Source organism: Lissotriton helveticus, chromosome 4_1, assembly GCF_964261635.1.
Source record: "Lissotriton helveticus chromosome 4_1, aLisHel1.1, whole genome shotgun sequence".
In the NCBI taxonomy this organism is placed as follows: Eukaryota; Metazoa; Chordata; class Amphibia; order Caudata; family Salamandridae; genus Lissotriton; species Lissotriton helveticus.
This window is the reverse complement of record NC_136063.1, coordinates 1,119,298,661-1,119,318,205: the sequence shown is the minus strand read 5'-3', so window position 1 is coordinate 1,119,318,205 and position 19,545 is coordinate 1,119,298,661. Positions and strand designations below refer to the sequence as shown.

The 19,545-nt window shown below is 48.6% G+C and overlaps 1 protein-coding gene across 6 annotated transcripts in view; it reads right to left on the bottom strand.

Annotated features, from left to right (window-relative positions):
- PTPN3 (protein tyrosine phosphatase non-receptor type 3) overlaps positions 1 to 19,545 on the bottom strand; it is a 1,880,479-nt gene that overhangs the window by 66,246 nt on the left and 1,794,688 nt on the right. For all 6 annotated transcript variants that reach the window (XM_078687727.1, XM_078687724.1, XM_078687726.1 and 3 more), the window contains one exon: positions 14,824 to 14,959. In XM_078687727.1, coding sequence (XP_078543853.1) covers positions 14,824 to 14,959 — 136 coding nt within the window. The remainder of the gene's footprint in view (positions 1 to 14,823; positions 14,960 to 19,545) is intronic.

The window sequence follows — 19,545 nt, the reverse complement described above, 5'->3', positions numbered from 1 at the left end:
AGCGAGAGGTACGCGAGTGCCGCGGATGCCATGTGGTGTGTGGGCCGGGCGGACACGTATGGACGAGAGACCATCCTGAGAGCGAGCTTTACTGTTGGAAGTGAAGCACATTAGGGTGCTTGCACAACGCGAAAGCCACATCACAGCGCCCAAGTCTCCAATCTGCCGTCACGGTGTGAAAGCGATAAAGAGGGTGAGTGCTGTCTGCCCCCTGCGCAATATGAAAGAGAACATGGTGGCCGTTCGCGTTGGGCTGTGGAAGGCGCGCTGTTAGAGGATAGCGGTTTCCCGGATGAATAGTAGACCTGCAGCAATATAATTCAGGGCAGATACCGCACAGAGACACTGCTTATACTATAAAAAGCGTTCCAGCGTATACAATGACACTGTGTAAGCTCCCCCGTATGGCATGACTGAAGGGCACAACGATATTTGCCGCCAAGCGGTGACTGAGCCCCGATTGGAACTGCTGTGTGCTCTGTGAGGGGGGCCTGGCGCTCAGCTGCTGACTGCCCATAGTGCCACGAGGAGTGCTGCGTACCCGCTTCTGTGCTGAGTCAGGGGAGGCTATAGCTGGGCCTAGCTGAAATTTTCCTGCAGGCTGGAATTGCTGGAAATATACGATCTCGGAGTTAGACCTATACATCTGCAGGGATATAAGGAAGTGGACCTGACACGGGGACGGCCTGGAGGGGCGCTCAGCAGTGCTGTTTGTTGTTGGATATGAATTTCGCACTTTGAGGAGACACAAGACCACTGGTGTGATTGCCTTGTGGTGCAAGCGGGACGACTATTGTTCTTGACAACAAAACGATATTAAACGGCACCCTCGCTGGCCCGGGCATTGCATGATGGGGAGGATGGATGCGCGCTAACCGCGGCTCACCTTTGAATCCAAAAAGAGCGCACGTCAACAGGCTGCGGAGGCGGAGGATGGTACGGAGGGGGCATCCCCTGAGAAAGGTGATGGACCAAGTAATGACATGCACTCCATCTTGTCGGAGGTCCGCCAGGGCTTTGCAATGATGGCAGACAAGATGGATACTCTCACCACGCACATGGAAGCTATTGTTCGCAATTAGAAGGGCATGACACACGCCAAAAGGAAGCGGAGCAAAGAATATCAGATACAGAGGATGTCACGACGCAACTGAAAACCGCAGTAACTCAGATGAACGCAAAGAATGAGGACATTGAAGCCCAAAGTAGACCTAACAATGTTCGTATTTTGGGAGTACCTGAAAACACAAATACGGGCAGGCTGGAGGGGTATGTTGAAAAGATGCTAACCACGGTGATTGGCGCAGAAGCACTCTCTCCTGAGTTCATTGTGGAAAGAGCCCATCGATCCCTCGGCCCACGACCTCCTCCTGGTAGTGCTCCCAGATCCATCATAGCGCGCTTTCTAAATTATAGGGACAGGAACACTGTATTACAAGTGGCAAGAGAGAAGAAGCAGTTGAACTATGATGGTGTCTCCTTCACTATTTCTCTGATTTTACAGCACATGTGCAGGAGGAAAGGCACAAGTTCAATGTGGTGAAACTGAAATTGAGACAAGCTCAGGTGGATTATGCCCTATTGTACCCGGCGCGTCTTCGAGTTACTTACCAGGGCACCCAAACTATCTACATGAAACCGCAACAAGTGGAGGACTTCCTCAAGAAACTTAAAAGAAGAAAGACCACGACTCCAGAGACTGCCGATATATCGGAAACACACCTGTCGGATGTGGAATGAGCTCCTCCAAAGCTGGCGATGTCCTTGTTTTGTTTTTGGTTTCTGGCTCTCATTGAAAATGCAACGCTGCTTGGCCTCTTTAATGGACAATAAGTGATACTCGTGCTTGTAGTGTGCTATGGACCTCTAGCTGGGATTGTCGCAGCTGGGCGGAACACGGATAATATGGAGAGCCGGACACCCTTGACGCCTCTATGGGGACTTAACAGTTGCTGTGGGTCTCCTGAGTAGGTGCGAGGTACCTGTAGGCCACCTGGTAGGATTACCCCTAACGGGAGCACCCCTGTTGTATCGTTCTTCTTGGTTGTTGGGGGGGAGGGGGTGGGATCGAACGATGCTGGCATAATTGGTATGCTTCAGTGGAAGGGGTAGGTAGGGGCAGGGAAGATCACAGCTTTGATGACAGTACCATATGCTCTGTGGGTGCGATTTGTGACGTAATGTGGGGCGTTGTGATATATTATTACATGTCACAGGCTTGCAAGTATGATGACATAGGGTAATATGGCAACGAAGGGGGATGACTCAGATCTGAAGGTGATGTCCTGGAATGTTAGAGGGGTGAACGATGCCAGAAAATGCAGGCAGATTTTGACTTATCTGGATTGGCAGCAGGTACAGGTGCAAATGCTGCAAGAGACGCATGTACATCCGAAATCCCATAATACCTTTGCCAGTAAATGGGCGAGTGTACGAGCATTTTCTTCTTATTCCTCCTATGCGCGAGGCACAGCTATATTGGTTAAACAGAGGACACCCTTTGCACTTGATGGTACATTAACGGACCCCCAAGGGAGGTATACCATTGTGTGGGGTAGAATGGGTAGGGATTCTGTTACCATTTCAAATTGTTATGCCCCCAATATGGATACGCCAGAATTCTTCACATCCCTGTGGGGTAAAATATTGGATCTGGGATCTACACATATTATCTGGGGGGAGATTTTAATGTTGCTATGGTTCCTGCTCAGGACAGATCTGATGCTGCAGCACATTATAACAACAGGTCCCGAGAGGTGCTGGCGGGCATTGTAGAAGAGGGTGGCCTGATAGATAGCTGGCGGCAACTGCACCCGCTGAAAAGGGAGGGAACCCACTTCACATCACACACCGGAGCATGGGCGAGGCTGGATTACTGCTTGATTTCTAAGAGGTTGGGAATTGGCATAGGTAATGCTACACATCTCGCCAGGACCTATTCTGACCATTGTCCTGTACAAATCACAATCAATGTACCTGGTTATGATAGGCCCAGGCCAACTTGGAGAATGCAACCGAATGCTTTGCTGGACATAGTCTTTCAAACTGAACTTGGGGAGGAAATAAAGGATTTGTTTGTACGAAATAAAGGATCGGTAGATAGTGTGGAGGTCATATGGGAGGCTTTTAAAGTCACGATGCTGGGATATTGAATTTCCAAAAGCTTTGGAGTACTGAGAGACATACAGCGCACATTGCGGAAGTTGGAACAGGACCTGAAGAGGCTGGGAAGGTCGAAGGCTGGGTGGGGACACGGGGCAGGTGCAAGAGGAGTTTAGGGCCAAACTATCTGAATATGAGAAGGAGGCTGCCAGGGAGCATAAATAAAAGGGGGCGCTACTGGATGGCACGTAGGTATGGGGAGGGTGAACGTTCGGGGAGGGCTCTGGCTGAGATAACACGAAGTCCGCGGTTTAACACTCAGGTATTGGAGATAGAGAAGCCGGGGGGAGTGAACTGTCAAGACACCATGGGTATCCTTGAAACCTTCACCTCACATTATGCTGCATTATACACCACGCAAGACAAGGGGGGGTGGATCTTGATGCATTTATGGGGGATGTAGCGCTGTGCTGGCTCAGTGATGTACATAGGGAGTTTCTCAGTACTCCATTTGTGATTTATGAGATTAGGGAAGCCATCATGACCTTGAAGAACGGGAAGGCGCCAGGATTGAATGGCATACCTACCGAGTTTTATAAATACTACATCGATGTAATGGCGGCTGTCCTAAAGGAAGTTTTTGAAGAGTCCCTTGAAGTGGGAATACTTTCCCCCTCAATGAGAGAAGTGGTAATAACGTCCCTATTAAAACCCGGTAAATCTACCAGGGCTTGCGATTCTTTCAGACCGCTGTCGCTCATTAATTATTATTATTATTATTATTATTATATTTAAGTTTGTAGAGCGCACAGCTACCCAGAGGTTTCCCGGCGCTAAGAACCAAAAGAGGAGAGTAAACCAGCAGAAGAGTGACTTAATTGCGATACGAAAAGTTTAGCCAAGGTGTTGGCCACACGATTGACTCTGCTTATGGATAAAATTATTCTTCCTGATCAGTCTGGGTTTGTCCCTGGAAGGGCTACTACTCATAACTTGCGTACTCTATTCTCCCTAATGCACAAGTTACTTACCTTCGGTAACGATATATCTGTAAGAAACAGTAGTTAGTATTAGATTCCTTACCTTAGAATACCCCCAGGCGTCAGACTGGATCCGGAAACATTTGCGTAGCAGTACCCTTGCGCGTCGGTAGGCGTCGTCTGCGCCTCCGTATCCGTCGGCGGCGGCGCCGGGATGACGTCGCCGGAGTACTTAGACGCCGCCCTGGTGCGCTGACGTCAGTTCTTATACACAGCTTTTCCGCGCCAGAAAACGCAGAGCCATGATAAAAACCAGCACTGGTGCCATAAAAACTAGGGCCCTGAAATGGGATGACCTTAACCCTAGATATCGGTTCGCAGAACGGGGAGGATGGGTGGGGCAGTAAGGAATCTAATACTAACTACTGTTTCTTACAGATATATCGTTACCGAAGGTAAGTAACTTGTGCATCTGAAAGAAACAGGTTAGTATTAGATTCCTTACCTTAGAATAGATACCCCAGCAATACCAACCCCGGTGGTGGATCTGTGAACCAATGATCACACCAGAAAGTCCTGGAGAACGGAACGGCCGAAAAAGACATCTCTCCGGACTTGGCTGTCCAGGCAGTAGTGTCTTGCGAACGTGTGCAACGAGGCCCACGTAGCTGCCTGACAGATGTCCTGCAAGGGGACTCCCCGGCCCAGGGCAGTAGTAGCCACCGTGGCCCGTGTGGAATAGGCACGAAGCCCCAAAGGAGGCTCCTTTCGAGCCAAAGAGTAACAAGCCTTGATGCACAAGACGACCCATCGAGAAATGGTTCGTTTTTGCACCGCCCGTCCGTTCTTAGCGCCCACGTAACCAACAAAGAGTTGGTCATCCACCCGGAACTGGCGTGTGCGATCCAGATAGAATGAGAGCGCACGTTTTGGGTCCAGACGGTGGAGCCTCTCTTCCTCTTTCGAGGTATGCGGAGGCAGAAAGAAGGTGGGCAAAGTGATGGACTGCCCGATGTGAAAGGCTGTGACTACCTTGGGCAGGAAAGAGGGTCGCGTCCGCAACACAACTTTGCCCGGATGGACTGAAAGGAAAGGAGGTTTAGAAGAAAGGGCCTGGAGCTCACTCACTCTCCTGGCAGAGGTGATGGCAACCAGGAAGGCAGTCTTCAGAGTAAGAAGGCGAAGAGGACAGTTATGAAGTGGCTCATAGGGAGCGCACATAAGATAAGTTAGAACAAGGTTCAAGTCCCACTGAGGCATCACGAAAGGAACTGGATGAAACATATGGGTGATGCCCTTCAAAATTGCAAAAAACACAGTTGATGGACAGAATGTAGAACAATGTCATACATTCACCCCAGTACAAGGATCTGGGCCTAAATCCATCGTTTTTTTGCACTCCACACCACCCTGGGTAAGACACTGGCTATATGCAAATCAGCTCTGACCCTGTGCCTCATGGGAACAGTCCAGTCCGAACTACCAAGCCATGTCTTTCCCAGACCGGAATCAAGCATCCAAGGACCGGTTTCTGGCTATCAGCCTTCATCAGCCTGGATAGCTTGACTCTAGTGGTGTGGAGAGCCTGGGACTCACGTCTGAGCATACCCAGCCCACTCGGGGTGAAAATTGCAAAAAACACAGTTGATGGACAGAATGTAGAACAATGTCATACATTCACCCCAGTACAAGGATCTGGGCCTAAATCCATCGTTTTTTTGCACTCCACACCACCCTGGGTTAGACACTGGCTATATGCAAATCAGCTCTGACCCTGTGCCTCATGGGAACAGTCCAGTCCGAACTACCAAGCCATGTCTTTCCCAGACCGGAATCAATCATCCAAGGACCGGTTTCTGGCTATCAGCCTTCATCAGCCTGGATAGCTTGACTCCAGTGGTGTGGAAAGCCTGGGACTCACGTCTGAGCATACCCAGCCCACTCGGTGCTGTGCACCATGCCACAAACTTGTTCCACCTGCAGGCGTATACCGATTTTGTGGAGGGACGCCTGGCTGCCAGAATGACATTACAGATTTCAGGAGGCAAGTCAAATGGCCTCAACAGCCACCGCTCTATCTCCACGCATTTAAGTGGAGACTGGACAGGTTCGGGTGGAGGACCGTCCCCTGCTGCTGCAACAGAAGGTCCTCCTGAAGGGGCAGACGAATCGGGGGATCGACAGACATGCTGAGTAGCTTGGGATACCAGAACCTCCGTGCCCAGTCCGGAGCCACAAGGATGACTTGGGCCCGGTCGCGCCTGATCTTCTTCAGCACTCTGGGCAGAAGTGGTATAGGTGGAAAGGCGTACAACAGACCGCAACTCCACTCGAGACAAAAAGCGTCTCCGAGCGAGTGCCGCCTTGGAAATTTCAACGCGCAGAACTGATGACATTGCGCGTTCTCTTCTGTGGCGAATAGATCTAACCAAGGCTCTCCCCACTGCTGAAAGAGGCCTTGCGCCATGTCCGAGTTTAGACGCCTTTCGTGATCCATCCTTCACCGAGGGCTGAGTTCGTCCGCCCTGGCGTTCAGGGAACCTGCCAGGTGTTGAACCACCAGGGTCACGCCCTGATGTTCCAGCCACTGCCAGAGGCGCAGAGCCTCCTGACAAAGGGTCCACGACCCCACCCCGCCCTGTTTGTTGCAGTACCACATGGCGGTGGTGCTGCCGTGAACACCTGCACTACACTCCCCCGGACAGAGGGGAGGAATGCCTTCAGTGCAAGTCGGATCGCCCGCAGCTCCCGAAGGTTGATATGGAGCCGGGACTCCGCCGTAGACCAGAGGCCTCTCATCTCCCTCTCTCCCATGTGGCCCTCCATCCCAAGAGGGACGCATCCGTCACCACTACATGCTCCGGTTGGGGTAGGGAGAGAGATCTGCCGCTGACGCAATCGCGGTTCGTGAGCCAGCACTGCAACTGTCTTGCAGTGCCCTCCGAGATCCGGACGTGGTCAGACAGATTGACCTGATGCTGTGCCCACTGAAACTTCAGGTCCCACTGCAGAGCCCGCATCCGCCACCTGGCGTGATGCACCAGAAGGATGCAGGAGGCCATCAGCCCCAGAAGCCGCAGCGTCAACCTGACCGAGACTCGGCATAAAGGCTGAAAGATCGGAATCAGAGCCTGAATATCCCGAACCCGCTGTTCGGGAGGATAAACCCGAAACTGCGCCGAGTCTAGAACCGCTCCGATGAAGAGGAGCTTCTGAGAGGGACACAGGTGCGACTTCGGCACATTGATGGAGAACCCCAGCAGGTGCAGGAGGTCGGCCGTAGTCTGGAGGTGGCTGATGACTGTCTGGGGCGAGCCCGCCTTCTACAACCAGTCGTCGAGGTAGGGGAAGACTGACACCCCTAACCTGCGCAGATGAGCTGCGACCACCGCCATCACTTTCGTGAACACCAGTGGTGCGCTGGTAAGGCCGATGGGGAGCACGGTAAACTGAAAGTGCTCGTGGCCTACCGTGAACAGCAGGTAGCGCCGGTGGGCCAGCAGGACAGGGATGTGGAAATAAGCGTCCTGCAAGTCCAACGCTACCATCCAGTCTCCTAGTTCCAGGGTAGCTAAGACCTGAGCCAGTGTCAGCATCTTGAACCTATCCTTCCGAAGGAAGCCGTTGACGTTCCGCAGGTCCAAGATAGGGCGTAGGCCCCCTTCTTGGGAACCAGAAAGTAGTGGGAGTAACAACTACACCCTACTTCTGGCCCAGGAACGCGCTCGATGGCTCCCTTGGTCAAGAGGGCCGTAACTTCCTCTTGCAGAAGATTCAAGTGATCCCCCGACATGCAGTGGTGCTGCGGTGGCATGGCTGCAGGGGTCGCCTCGAAGGGGAGGGAGTAGCCCCTTCGGACAATTTGCAGCACCCACCGGTCCGATGTGATGTTGCGCCAGTGGAGGAGGTGATGGCGAACCCTGCCCCCCACTGGCGTCTCGTGGGCCGGAAAGCTTGGACTAGGAAGGCTTTGAGGCGGATGCTGCAGGGGTGCATGTGGACTGGCCGCGCTGTTGTCCCGGGGCACCGCCACGGTGGTTACCACGTCCGCCACCGCGCTGGATGTTAGTCTGCGGCCCGTGGCTGGCAGGACTTATGGAGGTGCCCCTTCCTTGGCCACGAAAGGGGCAAAAGGCAGCAGATTGTTGGCGCGGGGCCGACAGGCCCAAGGACTTGGCCGTAGCCCTGGAGTCTTTAAAGCGCTCAAGCGCACTGTCTGCCTTGTCGCCAAAGAGGTGACGGCCATCAAACGGCATGTCCATAAGGGTGTTTTGGACATCAGCCGAAAAGTTGGCGGACCTCAGCCAGGCGTGGCGACGAATCGCCACCGTCGTTGCCATCGCTCTAACCAGCGAGTCCGTGGTATCCAGTCCACATCTGATGGAGTACCGTGCTGCATCTCGACCCTCCGCAAGGGCTTGGGCGAGTTTAGTCCGGGCCTCCTCCGGACATTGTGGCAGCACGTCCGCGACCGTGTCCCACAGAGAGTGGGTATAACGGCCCAAGAGGCAAGCGGTGTTGACTGATCGCAACCCCAAGCTCAGGGAGGAGGACATCTTCTTGCCATATTGTTCGTACCTCTTGGATTCCCGATCGGGGGGAGCCGTCGGGAATGCGGTCTGGGAGTTAGAGGCCTGTATGACCTGGCTCGGTGGGTTGGGTGGACAGGAAGCAAGGGTCGCCCGGAGCCGGGTGGTGGCGTCTGGCCACGTTCCTATCTACAGGAGAACCTGTAGCGGGCCTGGACCAGGTGCCCAGAAGAACGTCAGACAAGGCCTCATTAAACGGCAACAGAGGCTCCGAAGAGCTTGCTTGCGGTTTAAGGACCTCAGTGAGGAGGTTAGTCCTCACGGCCGCGACGGGGAGCTCAAGGGATAAGGCCTTGGCCGCCCACGTCAACACCACACCACACTATAGGCTGCCACGGTAGGAGGGGAGACAGAGTGTCCAGACCACAGGCGTCCGCAAGCTCACCTGTCCAGTCCTGATAAGACTGGCACTCCCGTGCCAGAGGGTCCTCAGACCCTTCCCAATCCTCCTCGCCACCCATCTCCTGGAATGCAGGGTCAAACGATGGGGCCAGATCATAGAAGTAAAAATCTCCCATCGGCGTAGAAAGCGGCGTCGAGCGACGCCGCTCCGTCGCTGGAACCGGACCGAGGGGGGGACTGGGGACGGCGTCAACCGTGGTCGGCGCCGGGGGCGACACCCTAGCAGCTGGCGAGGTCGTAAGGTCGACCGGCGATGACTCGGATCCGGGCCCGGATCCGGCAGAGTCCTGCAGCGTCAGGACCGAAGTCGCCGACGGCGCCGGGGCCGAAGCACCCGGCCCGCTTGGGCTCCCAGTCGGGGCCGCGGAACCCGACGGAGGAGTGAGCGACCTCATGGCCGTGAGGAAGGCGTCAATCTCCTTTGGCGTCGCGTTCTGCCCAGGGACCGGCGGGTATGGAGCAGGCCGCGACGCCTGCGGCTCCGACGGAGCCGCGTGGGCGGTGTCATCCGAACCCCCAGCCGCATTGCGCGAGCGTCGGGGGGAGTCGGAAGAGCGATGTTGTCTCTTCGACTTCTTGTGCCTCTTACCTGAGTACTTGGAGCTCGAGGAGTGGTGTTGATCGTCCGAGCCGTGATGACTCCGGCCCCGCGACCGGTCCCTCGACCTCCGTCCGGACCGGGACCTCGAAAGGCGCGGGGCCGACTGCCGGAGCTCGAGGCGCTTGCGGGACCACTCACGCCTAGCCTTCGACGTCAAGGCCCGGCAGTCGGGGCACGACTTGTCATCGTGGTCGGGCCCCAGGCAATGAAGACACCGGCGATGGGGGTCGGTAACCGACATCAGTCGGTTGCAGTCGACACGGGGTTTAAACCCGGGCATCCCTACCGGCACCGTCGAAGTCGTTCGACTTCGAAAAATATGATCAAAAAGATCAAAAAGTTTAGTCAAAAAATGACTAAAGGGTACCACTGTTCCCGGATCGGCGCTTGCTGGCGCGGAAAAAATAGACACTGACGTCAGCGCGCGTGGGCGGCGTCTAAGTACTCCGGCAACGTCATCCCGGCACCAACGACGCCGACGACAGACGCGGAGCTGCAGACGACGCCTACCGACGCGCAAGGGTACTGCTACGCAAAAGTTTCCGGATCCAGTCTGACGCCTGGGGGTATTCTAAGGTAAGAAATCTGATACTAACCTGTTTCTTTCAGATACAGACCGTGTCGCTGGAATTCCCGGTCGCTGCTGTTTTTTTAGACGCCTCCAAGGCATTTGATTCTGTAGAGTGGGGGTATCTCTTTGGTGTCCTGCAGAGAATGGGATTCCCTAAGTTATTTATCTCATGGGTGCAATTGTTGTATCACCAGCCCTCGGCTAGGGTGTTGATAAATGGTCATCTGTCCCCCGCTCTTTCCATATCGCGGGGCACCCGGCAGGGGTGCCCGCTTTACCCGCTACTTTTTGCTATTGCGATTGAGCCACTGACCTCTAGGTTGCGTCAGCTCCCCGGGACAGGGCGTTTCACTGTTTCCAGCGGCAGGTCCTGATTTCATTATAGGCTGACGACGTCACATTATACACTAGAGATCCACAACAAAATATTAACCCCCTACTGCGGGAATTTCTTATGTTTGGTCGGCTGTCGGGTGTTAATATAAATTGGGGGAAGTCGCAGCTTTTTCCACTTACATCTGCGGTCTCCAAATTTCTGTTAGACTTTTCCCTTGAATGGTGCGACTCCGACCTTCGATATTTGGGCATACAGGTGTCCAGGGATAGGGAGGAAACGATCCGATTAAATTACGGTACAGCGATAACAAGATTTACCAATAATGTCACACGCTGGATCTCTCTGCCCTTGTCGTTTGCAGGAAGAGCATCTCTCATAAAAATGGTGGTTCTTCCCCAGTTTCTTTACTTATTTCCAAATGTCCCTTTTTATCCTACGCACTGAATTGATTCGCTTACTATGGGGAGGTAAACAACCACGACTTAAATGGTCCATCCTCACACAACCCTATGATAGGGGTGGATTTGACATTCCAGATTTTGAAATCTACTATGTTAGTGCCCAGGCACATTATGCATACCACTGGATGAGACCTACGCCGTACATGCCACAATTGGCTACTGAGGACTGGCTGGCACATCGTCTTCCACTGAGCGGTCTTATACATGGACCCGCTCGTGCTATAGAGACACCAATCACGAGGGTAACTAGCATGGTGGATGCCTGGAGACGTATGGCAGATCTCCTGGAGTCCCATTTATTATACTCTCCGCGACTTCCACTAACATATCACCCAAATAAGGTCTTACTACAAAAAGCGGGATTTCGTGCTCTGTGCAAACGACTTCATGTCAATACCTGGGGAGACTTGTTCTAGGATGGATTGTTTTTTTCCTTGGAGCAATTGTTTCAGGGGGTGCAACCCACGCCTTTAGATGTCTTTTTGTATGTGCGATTGAGGCAAGGGATGAGAATGGTCATTCCCGATTTCCCCCGTGAACCGGAGACTTTTGGCCCGCTACATTACATGCTTTCCGGATGGGAAGCATCTGGTGTCGGGGCTATATAGGTGCATACGTATGCATCGACGTGGTACAGAGGGTTTGGCCCGCATGCATTGGAGTGAGGATTTGGGAATGGAGGTGACAGACGACCAATGGAGATATTGCTGCAAGATAACTGAACATATTTCGGCTAGCTGCAGGTTTAAAGTAATACATTTTAAATTCTTGCAGCGAGTATATTACACACCTGCCAAGAAGTTCAGATTTCAGTTGTCGGATAACGACAGGTGCGATAGGTGTGGGAGACCTGGGGCGGGCTTCCTGCATCTAGCGTGGGAGTGTCCAGTGGTATGGGACTTTTAGACGCAGGTGCATGCAGTCCTTGAAAACATGCTGGATACAACGCTGGAGAAGGACCCATTAGTTATGATATTGGGGTGCACTGCACAAATGCCCAAGCAGAATAGGAAGTTCCTTGATTTTGTTCTTCTACTAGCCAAACGCAGGGTTGCTTGTCGTTGGGATAGGGGACGAGCCCCAAAGTTTAAGGAATGGTTAAGGGATGTAATGTATTGCCAGGAGCAAACATCTGTTTATGCGGAAACCCAGCCGGTGGCCTCTAGACCAAGGGATGTGTGGGGGCCGCTTCAGATATTCCTGACTCATAGGGAGGAAGGGGGTTCCGACTCCTCTGTGGAGAATGGTTCATGAATGTTGGAAGATCTAGGTTATTTTTTTCCTGGCATCAGGTCAGGGCCCTGCTGGGTAGATACTACTCCTGATTACTGGATAAATGGACACTTGGTACATATGCATGCCCTATTGTTGACCAACGATGGACTTGTATGATCGACAATTATATATTGATTTGCTATATTACTGATATCCCCCTGTTCATGTAACAGCACTTCTGCCAATTGATGCACTGTGCATAGAGGTATATTGTTGCCGCCTATGAGTAATGTGGTTAGGACATGTTATTGTAATGCACCTACGAAGAATGTAGAAAAGTAATATCATAATCTATTGCGTATGGATCTGTAGATGTCAAGCTGTATGGTTATATCTTCTTGTATGTTTTTGAAAAACATCATAAATAAAAAATTAAAACATTTTTTTTATTGTTTTTTCTTCCAGATATACATTATGTTATGTTATGTTATGTTAATAAATGTTTTATATAGCGCTCAGCTACTCAAAAGAGTGTCCCGACGCTAAAAAACCCCAGAAAGGAGCGTAGCGGAAAAGGAGACAAAGCTTACTAAACAAACAGCCACGACTTGAGTTCTTTCCTAAAGGCTAAGAGATTGTCATTCAGCCTTAACGACAATGGTAGGGCATTCCACAGTTGTGGCGCCAGGCGTTTGAAGGAGCGGCCTCCAATGCGAGCGCGTCTGATTGCAGGGACAGAGGCCAAGGCCAGAGAAGATGACCTAAGTGGCCTAGATGGCTGATAGAAGTCTAAACGCTTCCTAATGTAGATGGCCCCAGAACCATGAAGTGCCTTAAAGGCCAGAGTAAGAGCCTTGAAAATAATGCGCTTCCTGATTGGAAGCCAATGCAAGGCCTCTAAAAGGTCTTTTGCACTGGATCTACGATGCAGGCCAAACACAGCTCGTGCAGCAGAGTTCTGCACAATTTGCAGTCGTGTTACCAGGAATTCGGGAAGGCCGAGGTATAAAACATTGGCGTAGTCCAGTCGTTATCCTATCAGTGCTTGGACAGTAATTCTTCTGTGGGCAAAAGAAAGTAGAGGCAGGAACTTCCTCAGCATTTTTAGAAGCCCGAAACATTTGCCCACTAGGCCAAAGTCTGTGGCTTTAGGGTAAGACCATTGTCTACCTTCACTCTAAGATTCTTGGCGTCGGATGAGGCAACTGAGGGTGGAAACATGGCTGCTGGCCACCAGGACTTCCATCTCGGGTCAGAGGGGCAGCCAAAGAACAGCACCTCGGACTTATCCGAGTTGCACTTAAGGTTGTTAAGTTGGAACCAGTCAAAGACAGCCCCCAGACAGCCTCTAATGCTCTCTCCATCAAAGTCTGAGTTCCTATCACAGAAAAAAAGGAGCTGGGTGTCGTCTGCGTACGAGACGATCCGGGCCCCATAGGACTCTGCCAGCACCGCCAGAGGGGCCAAATAGATGTTAAACAGGGTAAGGCTCAAAATTGAGCCCTGCGGAACTCCTACCTCCAATGGCGGCACTACGGCTGAGTGCAGAGGGGCCCAGACCGTCTGTTGGCGGTCGGCCAGAAAGGACTCAAACCAGCTGTACACCGCCCCCCGCAGACCATTAGAATATGTAGCATACCTATTGAGGTATTGTATACAGTGCATGTTTATTTGTTACATATCCACCACGTAGTAGTATCTACATGTATATACACCTTTTTCAATTTACTTACATTTCGAGTTTGAGTGTAGAAGGGATCCTTTGCTCCTGATGAAGAAGACAGGGGAGGGCTTCGAAACATGTTGACATAGGAGAAGCAGCAGCTCATTATAGCTTTGTTTCTCCATCTCTTGCCCCACTTTTAACAATACAAGTTCAATGGAATATTAAAAATCTTATTTCCATAGAGCCAGTTATTTTTTAATATATTCACTCCTCCACTCACTCCTGACCCTTCCACTCACATACCTTCACTACACATAGACTTGTTCTAAAACTAGTGTTCCCGCGTGGTCGTAGGATACAGCACGCCCCGTCCCACAGCGAGGTGGGAAGACCCCTACAATGAAGCATGACACCAAGGGCCCTTTTGATGTGTGAGGGGTATTTAAACAAAGCTGTGCGCTCTCCACCACTGTAGGAGACACACTTAGTTTGGGAGAACACGGTTACATATCTATTCAAGGGTGGATCCCTTTTGTTTCTCATACATTGACCAGAGGAGGACGTATCCACCTCTTTTGCTTTCTAAGCATCACCTCTTCACTCGCTATTTTGATTATTTACAAGCTCGAAGTACCCCAAATAGCCAAAATAGGGCTCAGCCCTGGGGTGGAAAAGACTCCGCAGTTAGGGGTTAAACTGTACAGATATTTATGTAAACAAACCTTAATAGAAAAGTCAAATTGGCAAATGAGATCATAATGTACATTTATAACTGAGGATGAAAAACTAACTTGCTGGCCTTTATGATAAAATCACAAACAAATGTATTGACAACGGTAGCAGCCTGGAAAGCACTGATTAATGGGCCACAGCACTACATTTCTGTTATATTTACTTACAGATGTTTGCACCATCATAGCACGCTGGTCTCTCATCTGTCGCACAATATCCAGTGGATAAACAGGTTGATTGCTTTCAATTAAACACATGGCAGTTTCCATAGTAACCAGTACACCTGTGCGGCCAATTCCAGCGCTGTAAAATCATGGTAAAGGTTATGAAGCTAGCAGTCAAGAGTCGTAAACACATATCTCCAGAGCAGCTTTTGACCACGGGCGAACCGCCACAGGCTACATTATCTGAAGTAGCATGCAACTTACTTGTGAACATGATTGCGTCCCATACTGTCACATTGCGTTCAATATTCTGGCTTGTCCCAAGTTTAATGTTGGTTAAATTAACGAGTGAACTTTCGAGCAACACTAGTCAAAACTGACAGGGACACAAACACCACCACCCCCCATCAACTCGATGAGAAATTCAACCATTCGAAGAGACCCAACACTTGCCCTTCCAAAAGACACACAACTAGTAAATATGTGTTAGCATATGTCATGTTATCCCTTCCTTTAAGGAAGCTCTAAGTATTCATTTTCTATTCATATTTATAAGGAGGCAGTCTGCACATTGGGTTGGGTACAACGTGCTAAAAACTTGAAAGGAGGAAAGCAATACAGGAGATATTGTTGTGAGGAGCCCAAACACCCTCCATGTTCGGTCAGCAGAAAGATGAATTTAAATTCTAGCAAAGTAAAATGTATTTATTGCTCTTCTTTGTCAAACCGTGTACGTCTTAGGAGAGCACTCTAAAAGCACTAGAAAAGACAATCTTAGAGATGTTCAACACGCTCACCTGCTATTAGAGAATTGTGAGAAGTACAAGGAAGATCTGTAGAAGTTTGACTGAAGATCCTATATATGGAGTCACTCAAATCGTGGGTATCTTTTCCTTTTGATACCACGAGCTGCAGAACAACATAGCTGCCCTAGGCTGTTAGCTCTCATGATCAGAATAATTACACTCTTTGACAAATTAAGTTTCTGAGAGGGCTGCATGAAGGATTTTGGTTGGTTGTTTGACAGAGAGCACCAGATTCTGATAGGTGTTCTGAACTTCTAAATCGAATTCCAGAGAATAACTCTTAAGTAGACGATAGAACAAAAATGAAAGCATTGCACTTACCTAGCAGGTGTCCAGACCCATCCATGCCCATGTGAAAAATGATTTTCAAATTAAAAATATGCAGCACATTTTAGGTTGGCTTTTCTTGACATGACTAGGTTGCAGCACTTGAAAGAGTTCTAGTGTACTTGTGTGCCTGAGTCCTGCACGTTCATATTTTCAATCTGTTTCAGAAAATCATTTTAATTCAACTGCATGCTATGGTCTCTACTTGCATGTAAGAAAATAATGTTTCACTAGCTTCTCCAGGAGAAGATGTTCTAATGTTGTAACATTTGCAAGATTACTTAGCTAAGGGCTCCGGATGCATGTTGATATATTTATGTGCAAAAGCAGCTTATTGTTTTCACTTGTGTTTTCATTAATACATGCATTATTTTCTTTTTGCAACAAATACTGTGCAATGTTAGCCAATGCGAGTATGTATTACTTGAAAATAATGTGATTAGTGCTGAGCAAGTAACATTTGAGAAACGTTATATTGTTCTATGAAAAGTCTGTGCATTCTTTGTCTAAAACATTCTAAAACTGAAAGATGTGTTATATGGGAAAGAGTTAAACTTTAGCTTTGGCCTTTGAATGAGATAGACCTTATGTCAGGCTGCTTGGCTCTTAGCAAGAGCCAGATGCTAGTAGGTTATTCCTATATTTAGGGCTTTTAAAGCCACATGGAGATCTGCATTTATTATGATTTGAATATGTTAACTCCATTGATGAATGGCTAATACTTATTCTTTCTGTTATGATTATTTGAATAAATTAGCAGAAGTGGGATTAGTGTCTCAAGCCTTTTCCTTAATGTGATTGGTTAAACATGTGATTTCTCCCTTTGCCGCAACTTGACCCTGGTCAAATGAATTATGTGCGTGAGTCAACACCCATGAAGCAATAGACCTTTCAAATACAGGGTTAGTGTGCTCCTTGGTGAGGCGAGGTATCAAGAAATGTCAATACTTTAAAAAGTCGCAATGGCTCGTTGAACTCTCCACAGGCAGGAGTGGAGCAGATTAGTCTTTAAACTTGTATAAAGTGTATTCTGGGAGGCTCCATTGGCTGTTAGTCATTAACGGCAAGCCTGTTCTAGGAAGACATTTTAAGTTCTGAAATGTACACTATTTTGAGATGCTATTGTGTGTTCAAAAGTGAATAAGGCTGTACGTACCCATTAATAAATGGCTTTTCCAAAACCGCAGTGGACACATCACTGTGACAATTGTATAGAAGCAAATAATTGGGCATTGTTGCCAGAAGCTTCAATGTTTTAACCCCTTCAGTGCTAATGACAAGGGTAACTCGTCATGTAGGGCCCATTGATTTCAATGGAAAGTCAATGGACCTACATGCACACCCCTTAGCAGCCAAGTGGTTAATTGTTAAAATTCATAGATGCGTGAAGTCAAAATCTTTACTGTCTCACAGAATGTTGCAGGCCCAAGTAGACCATTATCTAACCTACATTACATACATTTTGTTCAACAATTTGCCATCCTGAGCGTGTAAGAAACTTGACTCATGTAAAAATAGAGAATTCCGAATTGTACAATATTTGAATATCTTCCATCTACCCCTACCGAAGAACACATGACTTCTAGTTTATTAAGGCTAATTGTATCCTCACTCTCTATATGTATTAGTGAATGTATTTATATCTTGTCTCTTAACTTTGTGGTTAGTCATAAAATTCAAAAAGCTTTTGATTTGAAAAGGGTTTGTATATGGTGGTGGCAGTCTATTTCCCCCACATTAGATTGTGAAACCGTAATTGTAGAATCTGAATTACTGTTTGAAAAACTGTCACATAATAGACCCAAGGCCTCAGTGATTATTAGTAGAGACTAACACAAAGATGGGATATCATTATGAATACCAAGCAGCATGAAGGATTACAAGGCTTTGGAGATAGGACATGCCCTATTCGTTTAAGCTACCTCAGATTTCAAGGGCCACACAAATATGCCATTCTTCAAATCTTCTTCTAAAATGCTTAATGACAGAGTCCCTGGGGATATCGCTGCTAATGATTCACGCTACTATGGAACTAGTTCTTCACAACTAAATTACACCGTTATCAGTGGTGACCAGCCGAGCACTGCTGTCACCTTTACTTACCCTTTGATCAGAATGTTAATGGTTTTGCATACTACTGGCAATGGCATCTGCGTGTTACCTTCTACCCATCTTTTCTTGCCTACCTGGGACACATCATTAGTAAGAACAAAAACATGCATGCCCTGGGAGCAAGTGACCAAGCAAACAAACACATCCAGAGAAGCACTGATGAATTTGCCATCCAACACACTGGCTCTCTGATAACATGGAAGCTTTACTTGGTTTGATTCTGAGGCTAGAACCAAGTGCAGAGGGAAGTACAGCCAGATTAGACATGTGCTTGCTTGGCCTTACTCCCTTCTACCAGGTGCATAAATATAATCTGGCTTTCTCAAAATGGACGAGTTTCTTTAAATATAAGAAATAGCTGGCATGGGCTGAAAAAACATTGATCGAAAAATGCTCATGGTATTAAGAAAGAAGATAGGAAGAGTTTAGATAACTACTAGCAAGAAGCACAGAGTCCTTAAATATGGGTAGTTCTTCTACTCTAATAACCTATAAACAGTGTGGTGACCATCTCTCACTATTATACTGTATCTTTTTTTTCAGAAGTCAACATTAGGGAACTTTTCTGTCCAACTTTTTAAAGCATTTATAGAGCTTTCATCACATACATGAAACCCTTCAAAGCAATCTGAACTGATGACTGTTCTGATTTATCATTTTATGGATATACTTACTGGTGAACTGCAATTCTACCAAATCAAACTAAATCTTGCCCATTATTCATTTATGATCCACGAGTCAGTGCCACATCTGTTCTCATTAATTAAAAAAAAACTTTTTTGAATTATTTTATTTCATTTATAAACAAAACATATACTTAACACACAAATGCATCAAAAATAGCATCAAAATGTCATCCTTAAACCATATTTTACTCACTCATACACTCTTAAATGATTTTTTGGCTTGAACTGGATGCTTTCCAAATATTGCCATCCCACTCAGAAAATAAAGTTTACAACACACTCTAATCTTGATTTACTTATTGGGGGAAAGGGGATGGGGGGTATTGGGAAATCACCATAGTATGTTTTAATGTCTGACAAGAATTCTCTTCAATCTGGAAACAAATGTGCTTTATAAAACTAATTTAAATGTTTCTGTTAATAACATAAAGGAGAATGTTTTATTAAAAAGTTTTATCGAGTGGGAATTAGGACTCAACATTAAATGATGGGAAGGAGTTTGCTTGATGCACAAGTTACTACTTGTGTAACAATATATCTGTAAGAGACATTAGTTAGTGATAGATTCCTTACCTTAGATCAGGGGTACTCAAAGTACCGCCCGCGGGCCAGTAGCGGCCCGGCAAGCCTTCAGTGGCGGCCCGCGGAGCTTGAGACATCGCACCTGTGTGTTTTATTTTTTAACTTCAGCAAACACCTCGGGGAGCAGCAGTGCGAGTCAGAGACACTGCTCTGTGGGGGCCCGGGCGATTCCAGCCACAGTCAAGAGTGGAGCAGCAGGGGCGCTAAGAGGT